We start from the raw sequence: 12,261 nt of genomic DNA, 5'->3' as shown, positions 1-12,261 counted from the left end.
GCTGCTGTAACAGAAATGAAATCATCAGTCAGCGAGGTGTGGGCCCAGGTGTGAGGAGCAGGGTGAAAGGCTATCTCTGAGATGTCTCCGTGCTGGTGCTACAAGTGCAAAGGCAGTGGCCTTGGGAATGGGAGGAGAAGAGAGCAGTAAAGGTGTGTGTTTTACGAAGGGAAGTGCTGATAGGGAGGCCTAGTTAAGCTGAGCTAACCAGTAAGGGTGGAGAAGGTGCTAAAAATGGCTTTGAGCCAGACATGCCCATTGCAGGCTGCCTGTAAACGTAGGAGCTGTAACGAGGACCCTGACCCCCTCTCTGGAAGATAATCTTGGTGCCAGAGTGTGTGCATTTCATAACATCCTGTAGGAGCAGTTGGGTCCCCGTTCTGTTTGGATGGGGGAGCTGAAGCCAGCACTGAACACTGCAGTCTTGCTTGTCGTGTGAGGCCACGATAGGCCTGGGTGAAGATCTCCAGGGGACCCAATGCTACTGAAATTTTGCCTTGGACAGGTACGCTGTCAGTTTGTGGCATTGCCAGCCCTGGAAAACAACCGTGCAGTGGTGTTTCTTGCATGTGGCTCTGCCTCCTTTGACTTTGCATAGGCCTTTCAGACCTGACAGGATGCCCTGAACAAGTGGATTGCAGCAGGGCCACTGCAGTCTGACTGTCAATGCCTGACAGATTTAAAGGTGTGTGAGCCAGCAAGGATGTGAGGGGAAGTTTCTTCTTACCCCATAACCCTTTAATATTTTAAGGCAGAATTCAAAACGCCCCTCTACAAGCATGCGTCCTAAAACACTGGAGTAGTTAGCACAATGCCTAATGCAGGGGCTGAAAACAGTGCCTGTTTAATACCTTTGGCCGATGGAGAGCGGGGGGGGAATCTATCCCCAGGAGCCGAGAGCATGCATGACAGCAGGGTTGGGCTAGCGATTAAAATATGCCTGACGGCCTACCCAGGACTCCAGCAGGCCCCACTTCAAGCCGCTGCATTCTGCTGCCTGCAGGGCTGCTTTCAAAGTGCAAGTTCAAACCCCTTCCTTCCTTCCCTCCCAGCCGGAGCCCAAATGGCAACCGTGGTGGCGGCTCTCTCTCTCCCTGCCTTGGCCTCAGGTTGCAGCCAGAGCGCGCGGGGTAGGCGAGGTTGGGCGGATAGGGCTGCCCCGCTCCCAAGGTCAAGGGACCAAAACGTCTGATCCAGCTCCCGGTTTTCGCCTCGGTGCGCCCTGCCCTGCCCTTCCCTCGTCAGAAAAATCGCGGCTACGTTTCCGTTGCGCGCACGGGGCTCGGGCTGGGCCTAAAGCAAGAGGCTGGATCGGTCCGTGCCTTCCTCTCGCGCGCCGCCGGCCGGGGAGAGGAGTTCCGAGGCGCGCGCGCGCGCCCTTACCTCCCGTCTCGGCTGCGCCGGCGCGGTTCGGTGACGTCAGAAGCGTGCGCCGCCGGAGAGGGGAGGGGAGGCGGGGAAGGACTCGGTGGGCGGAGCCCGAAGGATGAGGCTCTGGCGGCGGCGGGCGCGTGGCACCGGCAGCGGGATGAGAGCGGCGGGCGGGCTGGGCCGTGTTGCGTGTGAGTCCCCCCCCTCCCGGGAGGGAGAAGCCGCGCTTGATCGCTTGTAGCGCCCTCGGGGGGGGGGGGGGGCCCGCGGCGACTCCCCCCCCCCCCATCTCCCCCCCCCCTACGCATGGGGAGGGGGCGATCGCGAATGCAAACTCCCAGCTGTGACAGCTCGAACTGTGCGCACGCAGATTGCGAATAGACGGATAGATATTCGTGCGCGTGCATCTGCGCGTTTATTTCATGGACTTGCGCATATTTATTATCACTGTGGGTGGAGCTCAGCAGGCAGTTTGCGCAGTGCCGGGTTACGGGGGTCCCTGCTCCGAAGAGCTTACGAGTTGGGCGGAAGCCCGGTGAATCTTCAGTGAATTTGAGCGAAGATCATCCGGGATTATTATTATTTTTTTTTTTTTATATATTATCTTTGATTTATATTCCACTTTTTTGGACGCTTCAGCTTCTTTAGGGCGGGAGGGAGGGTTGTGAGTGCTTCTTGCCCATGCCTGGGCCGCGGCTGCACCTGCTCTAGGGGGGCCCCCCGGGGGCAGCCCTGTTGCTGTGCAGTGATGACGGGTGGGCAGGCCTGGCCCTTCCTCCTTCCCTGCACCTGCATTACACTCGGCTGTTTCTACAGTACAAGCTGGTAGTTACTTCCTTTTCTCCCCTACTAATATGTTTTCCCAGATTTACCTAGTGCCTCTGTTCCTGTTTTTGTTTTGGGGGGGGGTGGGATGTTCTGACAACCTTCCTCTTTTCAACAGACCCATCCCTTTGAAGTATTTTGGAGCCACGGCGTTGTTGATTTGAAGTCCGCCCCCAAAATATTTCCCATTCGAGCTGATGAAACATTTTAATAAATAACTACATTTGCAAACGCGGTGTGAGTTCAAAAAGCATTGACTGGCAAGCCAGGCAAGGGGGGGACGGGGGGACGACGATAAATGGTGTCCTTAATACACAGGCTCTGGAGTCGGGTGCCCCTTGCCTGTTTATAACTCTGTGAGAGCTGCTGCCAGGATCCTTGTCCGGCACTTCCCTCTCTGCCTCTTGGCTACCCTTTCCCTGCCCGCTGCCTGTCACCCGGTTGCGAGGGGTGGGGTGATGATTAATAGGACCTGCCAGCTGACGGTGCTTCCAGGAAACATTTTTTTTTTCCTCCTTTCGTTGCTGCGCGTGTCGCTTCTCGGAATCGCTTGACTTTTAGGGACAAGTTCCAGCAACCGTATCTGGACCCGAGCAAGGATTTCCCCGCAAGCCCTGACAACGGCCCCTTACCGGCCTGACATTTTGAATTAAATCTAGATGTGAGCGGGAACGTAGCTCCAGCTTCTGTGCTCCCACCTAGAACCCTTTCCGCCCCCTCCGACAGTCTCTGCAGATATTGATGTTGGAGATCTTCAAGTTTTAAAGATTTGTTCCGATATATATATATTTTTTTTTTTATTCCCAAAGCATTTGCGTTAGGACGCACCCCTTTCCACTCCCAGAAAGGGAGACGGTGGGTTTGTGGTCCTTCCACTCAGCAGGAGGCGAGACTCCCTGGAGGCGAGACTCCCTGAAGGAGTCCCCTTCCCCTCCGGTGCAGGGAGAGAAAAGTGGCAAAACAAAGATAAGGGCCACGTGAGCCGCCCCGGCCCTGCTGGTTGTGCATTTTGTACTGCGGTCATGGCTCTTGCTCAATCTGTGGCCTCCTCCCTCCCACTGGCCCCCGAGGCCTCCTTTTCTCTCTTGCCTGGCGAGGCTTTCACGCCGCTGTGACTTTGCGGTGTTCACGGTTTTCGGACTGAAGCAGAGTTGCCAAATCATTGACTCTTCTTCATTTTTTTTTGGTTTGTTTTTAAAGTCATCTTTCGTCATATCTGTTCCGCCCTCCTCTTCCTCCCTGGTTGGTTTGCTTTGCTGCAGGTTTTTCGTTTTGCTTTTTTTTTTTTTTTTAAACGAGCTCGCGTTCCCTTCACCGGCGTCCACGGGGTAGAAGACAAGAGTAAATCCGCCTGGTGGTAGCAAGCTGAGGGTTGTTGCTTGGAGGGGGGGGGGGGGTTTCCACTTATTGTCACGACCTCTTCCTGGGGGGGGGGGTAGGGGTAGGTGTCGAGTCACTTTGCGAGGTGAGGCGCACAGAGCCGGGCCAGGCCCTGCTCCTGGTCTCGCTGACCCGGCTGGTAACCCCGTGGCTGCTCCTCGTGATGCCGTGGCGTTCCGTGGGGGCTTCCTCTTTCTGTTTTGCGGCTTCCCTGCTGGGGTTTGGTTTTTATTTTCTGCCTCTGCGGAGATGGGTTTTGCGTAAGGGTTTCAAAATATTAATATAAAAAAAACAAAACACTCGAGCGTCATAAGGAGAGGTTAGGAGGCAGGGACTGGTGAGTTTTTGGGGGTTTTTTTTTGGCACCAACGCAGGAAGCAGGCGATGATGCGGCAGGAGAGACCGTCTCTGCTGTGCCTGTGACCTGGTCCCCGCCACTCAGCTCTAATCCTTGACTCTGCCGCTGACTGTCTGTGACCTTGCTCCCTGCACCTCAGTCCTAATCCCCAGCTCTGACACTGTGTGTTTGACCTCGGGGAGAATCATCGTATCTTCCCATGCCTCAGCTCTGATTCCCGGCTCTGTGTGCGACCTTGGGTGAAGCCCTTTCCCTCCCTCCGCCTCAGTTGTAATCCTTGACTCTGTGCAACCTGGGGGAGAGTCACTTTATCGCCCTGGGCTTCGTTTCTAATTCCTGGCTCTGTGGTGACCTCAGGGGAGCATCATTGTAACCTCCCGTGCATCAGTTCAATCCCCAGCTCCGTCACTTTCTCTGCGTGGTGGCTAAGCTCTAATCTCCGGCTCTGCCACCGACTCTCTCCCTGTGCTTCTGGTATGCGCTTAGATGGGAGATTGGTCAGGGCCGGAATCTGGTGGGCCTGTACGTAAAGCGGGGGACCTGCTGGTGACTGGGATCTTGAGTCTTCATTTCCATTCGTGTCAATAACAATTTGCCTAAACCGAAGCGTTCCTGATCCCTAACTGGAGTCTGCGGTGCAGCACTTCAGACCCGATCACACGTCCACCTGAGGTGCAGGGTTCCTGGCCCGTTTCCGTTACTGGAACCACCAGGACATCCTCCCTCTCTGGAATTCTTCTCATCCATCAGCCCTTATTGGGTTTTTGTTTGTTTGTTTCCCTAGAATGCATTGTGGGATGGTTTCGGAGAGGAGCGCGCAGGCATGGGACAGACAGAGTCAGAGGAAGAGGAGGAGCAGCCCCAGCCAGAGGTAACGCTGCTGGCCAGGCTCCGGGCATCTCTGGGAGCCTGGTTCCGAATACCGTCCGTGCCCTTAGATCTTCCTTGCAGCAAAGCACTTGGTGGGAACGCTTTCTGCGTCTGCCAACGTCTCCGTAGGCCCGTGACCGTCCTGAGCCGCGGGAAACGACGCAGGGAGCATTAAGTATTACACGCGTGTATTGCGTGTTCACGGGTGAAGAACTGCACAGGACAGAGGGGAAAGATCCACACTCGCACGCCCTGCAACCCCTTCACTCGCGACACGTACGCACGCGCGCGCACACACACACACACACTCCCCCCCCTCACACACACACACACACACACACTCCCCCCTCACACACACACACACACACTCCCCCCCCGCACACACACACTCCCCCCCTTCACACACACACACACTCCCCCCCTCACACACACACTCCCCCCCCTCACACACACCACACACGCCCCCCCTCACACACACACTCCCCCCCTCACACACACACTCCCCCCCTACACACACACACACTCCCCCCTCACACACACACTCCCCCCTCACACACACACACTCCCCCCCTCACACACACACACACACACACTCCCCCCCTCACACACACACTCCCCCCCTCACACACACACTCCCCCCTCACACACACACACACTCCCCCCATCACACGCGCACACACACACTCCCCCCCCTCACACACACACACACTCCCCCCCTCACACGCGCACACACACTCCCCCCCTCACACACACACACACTCCCCCCCTCACACACGCACACACACACACACACACTCCCCCCCCCTCACACACACTCACACACACACGCTGCCCAAAACAAAAAACATAAAATAATTCCCTCATGCAAGTCACTCTCCTCCACCAACCCGACACGTGCCAGTCCCCCAGAAAGATGGGGGAGTCACAAATAACTGCCCCGGGACTGTGGCCTTTCCGGTCCGTATTGGCGTTTGCCGAGTTATCCGTGCAAGGATAAACCGGTACGAGAGCTCGCCAAAAACCCTGCCCTCCCCCCGCCCAGACCCTCTTGTTTCTTTTGGGGAGTGGGGCGTCTCATTCTCGCCGGTCCAGCTGCAGTTGCGGGGGGGGTGGGGTGGCCGCAGTTCCGGGTTCGGCGGGATATTCCGGCTCCTCCTGCCCCGTTCTCGAGAACGATTCAGTTGGATGCAGTTCTGTCGTCCCCCCCCCTCCCCCCCCGGGCTCGGCCCAGCCGTCCTGGTGACGGTCTTTGCCCTGGGAGGGGCCTGCAAACCGGGGCTGACCCTTAATCTGGCCACAGGGTGCCCGGGAATCCCACGGGGCTGTGAGCGCCACCTCTGCAGGGTCCCCAGCCTACCCGGGGAGCGGAAGCAAGCCCCGGGAGCCACACCCAGGCCCTTACCGGCCACTGGGCCGGCCCGCATCTTTTTTTTTTTTTAATATAAATATTTTAAGCGCATTTTATTTCCCAGATAATTGCAGGTGGTCGGGTTTTTGATTTATTTTTTTTTTTTGCCTCGTCAGCACAAACTTTGGGCTTGAATCCCGGCTGCGCGGTGGAAGGTGGTTAGGAAGGCCCTTTTCGATAGCGGAGCGCCTGCTTCGGCTAATGTCTTTGAGCCGGCGGAAATGCGGCCTTCTTTGAATTCCGCTCGGGGGGGCTTCAATCTGAGCTGAGGATCTCGATAAAACCTGGGCTCTGCTGTTCTCTTCTGTCCTCGCCCCCTTTCCTGACAGGAAGAGCTGCTAACCGGCGTGCTGCCGAACATCAGACACTTCGTGGAAGACCAGCTGCAGACCGGCATGGTGAGAGCGTGCGCTGCGGTGCAGCCCGGGAGCAGGCACTGCACGGGAGTGACCGCCTGGGAGAGGGAGCCCTTTGGGTGATGCCTGTGTCTGTGTCTGTGTCTCTCTCTTTCTGCTGCGTGACTCATGGCAGGAGATGTGTGTGTGTGCGTGTGTGTGTGTCTCTCTGCTCTGTGACGCCCCGTGCGTAACGCCCGGTTGTGCCCCTGCTCTGTGACTCCTGCTGGTGATGTCTCTGTGTCTCTGACTCCCTACGGTTGACACTTTTGTGTGCATGTGTGTGGTGTTTCTCTGCTCCGTGACGCCCCATGGTATCGCTCGGTTGTGTCCCTGCTCTGTGACTCCTGCTGGTGATGTCTCTGTGTCTCTGACTCCCTATGATTGACACTTTTGTGCGTGTGTGTGTGTGTGTGGTGTTTCTCTGCTCTGTGACTCCTGCGCATGATGTCTCTGTGTCTCTGACTCCCTACGGTTGACACTTTTGTGTGCATGTGTGTGGTGTTTCTCTGCTCCGTGACGCCCCATGGTATTGCTCGGTTGTGTCCCTGCTCTGTGACTCCTGCTGGTGATGTCTCTGTGTCTCTGACTCCCTATGGTTGACACTTTTGTGTGTGTGTGTGTGTGGTGTTTCTCTGCTCTGTGACTCCTGCGCATGATGTCTCTGTGTCTCTGACTCCCTACGGTTGACACTTTTGTGTGCATGTGTGTGGTGTTTCTCTGCTCCGTGACGTCCCGTGCGTAACACCCGATTGTGACTCCTGCCGGTGACGTCTCTGTGTCTCTGACTCCCTACGGTTGACACTTTTGTGTGTGTGTGTGGTGTTTCTCTGCTCTGTGACTCCTGCGCATGATGTCTCTGTGTCTCTGACTCCCTACGGTTGACACTTTTGTGTGCATGTGTGTGGTGTTTCTCTGCTCCGTGACGTCCCGTGCGTAACACCCGATTGTGACTCCTGCTGGTGATGTCTCTGTGTCTCTGACTCCCTACGGTTGACACTTTTGTGCGTGTGTGCGTGTGTGTGGTGTTTCTCTGCTCCGTGACTCCTGCTGGTGACGTCTCTGTGTCTCTGACTCCCTACGGTTGACACTTTTGTGTGTGTGTGTGTGTGTGTGTGTGTGGTGTTTCTCTGCTCTGTGACTCCTGCCGGTGACGTCTCTGTGTCTCTGACTCCCTACGGTTGACACTTTTGTGCGTGTGTGTGTGTGTGTGTGTGTGTGTGTGGTGTTTCTCTGCTCTGTGACTCCTGCCGGTGACGTCTCTGTGTCTCTGACTCCCTACGGTTGACACTTTTGTGCGTGTGTGTGTGTGTGTGGTGTTTCTCTGCTCCGTGACTCCTGCTGGTGATGTCTCTGTGTCTCTGACTCCCTATGGTTGACACTTTTGTGCGTGTGTGTGTGTGTGTGGTGTTTCTCTGCTCTGTGACTTCTGCTGGTGATGTCTCTGTGTCTCTGACTCCCTACGGTTGACACTTTTGTGCGTGTGTGCGTGTGTGTGGTGTTTCTCTGCTCTGTGACTCCTGCCGGTGACGTCTCTGTGTCTCTGAGTCCCTACGGTTGACACTTTTGTGCGTGTGTGTGTGTGTGTGGTGTTTCTCTGCTCCGTGACTCCTGCTGGTGATGTCTCTGTGTCTCTGACTCCCTATGGTTGACACTTTTGTGCGTGTGTGCGTGTGTGTGGTGTTTCTCTGCTCTGTGACTCCTGCCGGTGACGTCTCTGTGTCTCTGACTCCCTACGGTTGACACTTTTGTGCGTGTGTGTGCGTGTGCGTGTGTGTGTGTGTGTGTGTGTGTGTGGTGTTTCTCTGCTCCGTGACTCCCTGCGGGCGATGCCTTCACTTCTTGGTGAGTTTTGGGTTTGGTTTATTTTCCCCTCCCTCTCTGTCTTTTGCCTCGTAGGTGTTGGGGGTGATGATTGGGGTCGGGCTGGCCGTGCTCCTCATAGCCGCGCTGATTCTGGTTTTCGTCAGGCGCCTGCGGCTCAGGCGTAAGTTCCATTGCTATTTCTTTAAAGCCGTTTGCGGATTAGAACATCCTCCAGTCGAATCGGAGTTTGCGGTTCACGTGGCGTTGGCGTCCGGCGCGGGAGAACCCCCCCCCCCCCCCGCGTGCGAATGGTTTCAAGGCCCAGTCGCGTCCCCGCCGGGAATAAACACAATTCCCTCCCATGCCCCCCCCCCCAAAACCTAATGCTTTGTACAGTGCTGTGTACCCTAACGGCGCTCCGTGAATACGAGACCCCGCGGTACAAATGATGCCTGAATTGTTTATACCCGCGAGGCGTTACGTTTGCGTGCAAAGACTAAAATTCAAAAATTCGGAAACCGTCTATCCCCTCAGCTGAGGTCACCTGCATAGCTTTAACCAAAAAATTCAGCAGGCGCGGCCGAAGTTATCTGAGGATGACCTTAGACCCCTCGCTATGCGCTGAATTTAGACGGTTAAGTGCAAAAAAGATTTTGCAGGCAACGGGTCCGATTTTCTCCCCATACCCCCCCCCCCCCCCCAAAAAAAGAAGGAGGCTGGCTCCAGGTCCCCTCCTGACCCGGAACGCTCCTCCGAGGCTGAGTGGGGAAGGCGTTAGAGTCTCGGCCGCGCTGCCGGCCGGGTCCAGCGCTGCTCTCGTCGCGCTGATGGCGGCAGTAAAATAAGATGACGTCCACCGTCCTTCCCCCAAGTATTTCTTGACGATCCTCCTCGGGAGACACCCCCCCCCCCCCCCCGCGCTTGATGCTCATCTCGTGACCTCCCTCGTCCCGCGCGCGCCTCCGCGTTAATACCCGGTCGCGGGGGGGGGTTGCGCGTCTGCCGTCGGTCGCGCCCGACGTTCTTAAAAGAGTTTTCTTTTTTTCCCCTCCTCCTCTTCCTTCCTCCCCTCCGTAGAAGTCCAACTGGAGGAGACGCCGAAGTACCGGTTTCGCAAGCGGGATAAGGTCTTGTTCTACGGACGCAAGATCATGAGGAAGGTACGGCGAGGGGCGGGGGGCGTTGCGCGCGAGCGACGCTGTCGGCGGTGCTCGGTGCTGGGCGGGATGTGGGGTGCTCTTGCCCCGGAGGAAGAGGAGGGGGGGGTGAAGCGACCTTGCTCGGGGTCACGCCGGCGGGTGGATCCCGGGACCTCCTGCCTTCACAGCCCACCGCGCTCTTAACGGGCCGCCCGGCGCTGCTTTACTTTCGAAGCGGCGCCGGGGCCCGAGCCGACTCCGGGTTCAGGACCCAGCTTCCCGCTCCTCGGGCCGCACGGTCTTCGCTGTGATGGGCTGGGGCTGACTGTCAGGGGTCGGGAGGGAGGTAGGGAGAGCCCACGTGAGGCTGGAGACCCACAGGACGTCCTATTGAGAACGAGAGAAGGGGGATCCTTTCAGCGCCGCCAGGCCGTGGGGGGAGGTGCAGGCGGCAGCGCTATAAAGAGAGAAGCATCCCCCTTCCACGTCGTGTCGTCCCCCCCCCGGCCGTGAAGCTTCCCAGCTGGGAACGGCGAGCAGATGACCGGAAACTTCGTGCCTCGCTGCCAAGCTGGCGTCCAGCGGCGAGTTTTACTTCCCCTGCTGTAGGAATCCTCTGGAGGTCCTGGCCTTTCCTTATCTGTTCTGCTTTCTTTGTGAGTTTTGAAGGCTTTTTATTCCCTGGACTACCGAAAAAAGCTCCACGGGCCTGGCTTCCGAGTTTGCTTGAATGGAGAATGTTTCAGCTTGACCTTCCGCGGCCGATAACGCTTTGCTGTTACCCCCCACCCGCACATGCAGGTCTCTCAGTCCACGTCCTCGCTCGTAGACGCCACGGCCACCAGGCCCAGGATGAAAAAGAAGCAGAAGATGTTGAGCATCGCCAAAAAGTAAGCGACACCCCCCCCTCCCCTCTTTGCTCGGGTACCGAAAGCCCCCTCCTGCGGGGACGGTGAGGGGAGGGAGGGAGGGGGCAGAGGCTCAGGGCCGCCGCTCTGACCGAGGTGGTCGGTTTCCGTCCCGCTTGCAGGATCTTGCGGATCAAGAAGGAGGTGCCCACGCTGCAGCAGAAGGAGCCCCCCCCGTCCGTGCTGGAAGCCGACCTCACCGAGTTCGACGTCGCCAACTCCCACCTGCCCTCCGAGGTCCTCTACATGCTGAAGAACGTGCGGTGGGTGGGCTTCCTGCCCCTGCCTTTGTCTGTGGGGTGAAGGGCGGGTGCCTCCCTCATACCCTGGGGGAGTGGGGTGGGGGTGTGTGTGTGTCGGGGAGCGCACTCCGCCTCTCTTCAGTGCGCGACTTCGTCAAACCGCCGCCGCCTGGGTGTGGAGCCGTCGGCACAGCGGCGGGCTGAGGTTATTTTATTATATTTTATTAATTTTTTTTTCTCGGCGGCTCCTTGGAAGGGTCGGGCGAGGGGTCGGAGGAGTGGGGGCAACCGAGACCGGAAAGCGCAGGGGACAAAAAAAAAAAAGCTTTGCGGTATGTATTTGTTATTTTAGTGCTGTCCGCCCTGAGAGAGCGGTGCAGCTCAGCCGACTCTGAGGCGGCCCAAGTCAATCTGCTCCTTTGCTGCTTCACCCCGATCCCAGCCAGAGGGCCAGGGTGGGTCTCTGGGGCTCCTTTAATAAATAAATATATGTATAAACATATTACGGTGCAGCGTTCTGTATCGTGCTGTGTGCGTAGTCCTTATAACTAAAGCATGCACTGAGGGAAACGTCACTGGGTTGAAGGGGGGTGGTATTTATTGCTGGATTCTGTGTTTAAGTGACAGCTTTGTTCCCCCCCCTCCCCCCCCCCTTGCGTAGGGTCCTGGGGCACTTTGAGAAGCCCCTCTTCCTGGAGCTGTGCAAGCATATGGTCTTCCAGCAGTTCCAGCAGGGGGAATACGTCTTCCGCCCCGGCCAGCCCGACACCAGCATCTACGTGGTGCAGGAGGGGAAGCTGGAGCTCTGCCTGACTGAGCAGGTGAGGGGAGGGCGGATGAGCCGCTGAGGTAAGTTACAGTGGGGGGGAAGCTGGAGCGCGCTCTGATCCAGCGGCTGATGCTCCTGGGACCTTCTGTAATTGGGTAAGCTGTAAATTTTGGGTCCTCTGGAAGTGTGCGTGTGGTTTTTAAAAATTTGTTTTTTGTGGATAGCGTTTAAGTTGAGAAAGTGCAGCTGTAACATTTCTGCTGTCTTCTCTGTCTGTGTCCTCGCCTCCCTCTCTTTCAAGTCAAACCAGCTTTCCATTCAGGAACGTCTGCTGCCAAAGTAATACATTGAGGTCCATAGTCAAAAGATTTACCCCCGTAAATCTTCCCCTATAAAAAAAATATAAATAAATAAATAAATAAATAAAAAATACATTTTCCTAGGGTGTAGACAGATGGACTCGGGACCAATGGGTTATGTGCTCCCCTGCCAGCAGACGGAGTCAGGTTTCAAAGCTGACGGACGTCACCCTAGATACACCCCTGCACTGACCTCAGCCATTCAGTATCTCTCCGTCTCCTGCAGATGTGGGGACGTGCTTTCCCTGTGGGGATCGCTGTACTCTTTAGAAGAAGAAATTCTACTTTTAAATTGGAGGAGTCCCCCTTGGCTGGGTCTCCCATGGGAGAGGGAAACTCGGCTGGGCCCCAGTCCTCCCTGGGCTAGGCATGGACCCGGCGGCCTTTTCACGAGTGGGAATTTTTCCAGGGACTGCAGGCCTTTGCACGGA

General features: G+C 56.7%; 1 protein-coding gene across 1 annotated transcript in view; it reads left to right on the top strand.

Annotated features, from left to right (window-relative positions):
* Positions 1 to 397: 397 nt before the first annotated feature.
* Positions 398 to 12,261, top strand: part of PNPLA6 (patatin like phospholipase domain containing 6) — a 57,610-nt gene continuing 45,746 nt past the window's right edge. The window contains exons 1-8 of the mRNA XM_029584515.1: positions 398 to 505; positions 4,719 to 4,805; positions 6,542 to 6,610; positions 8,507 to 8,594; positions 9,491 to 9,573; positions 10,354 to 10,442; positions 10,583 to 10,723; positions 11,364 to 11,523. Of these exons, the coding sequence (XP_029440375.1) occupies positions 479 to 505; positions 4,719 to 4,805; positions 6,542 to 6,610; positions 8,507 to 8,594; positions 9,491 to 9,573; positions 10,354 to 10,442; positions 10,583 to 10,723; positions 11,364 to 11,523 (744 nt within the window). The 5' untranslated portion in view covers positions 398 to 478. The remainder of the gene's footprint in view (positions 506 to 4,718; positions 4,806 to 6,541; positions 6,611 to 8,506; positions 8,595 to 9,490; positions 9,574 to 10,353; positions 10,443 to 10,582; positions 10,724 to 11,363; positions 11,524 to 12,261) is intronic.

The sequence above is a fragment of the Rhinatrema bivittatum genome, chromosome 19 (genome assembly GCF_901001135.1).
Source record: "Rhinatrema bivittatum chromosome 19, aRhiBiv1.1, whole genome shotgun sequence".
Lineage (NCBI taxonomy): Eukaryota > Metazoa > Chordata > Amphibia > Gymnophiona > Rhinatrematidae > Rhinatrema > Rhinatrema bivittatum.
The sequence above is the reverse complement of the archived record's forward strand: the minus strand, read 5'-3'. Positions and strand labels throughout refer to the sequence as shown.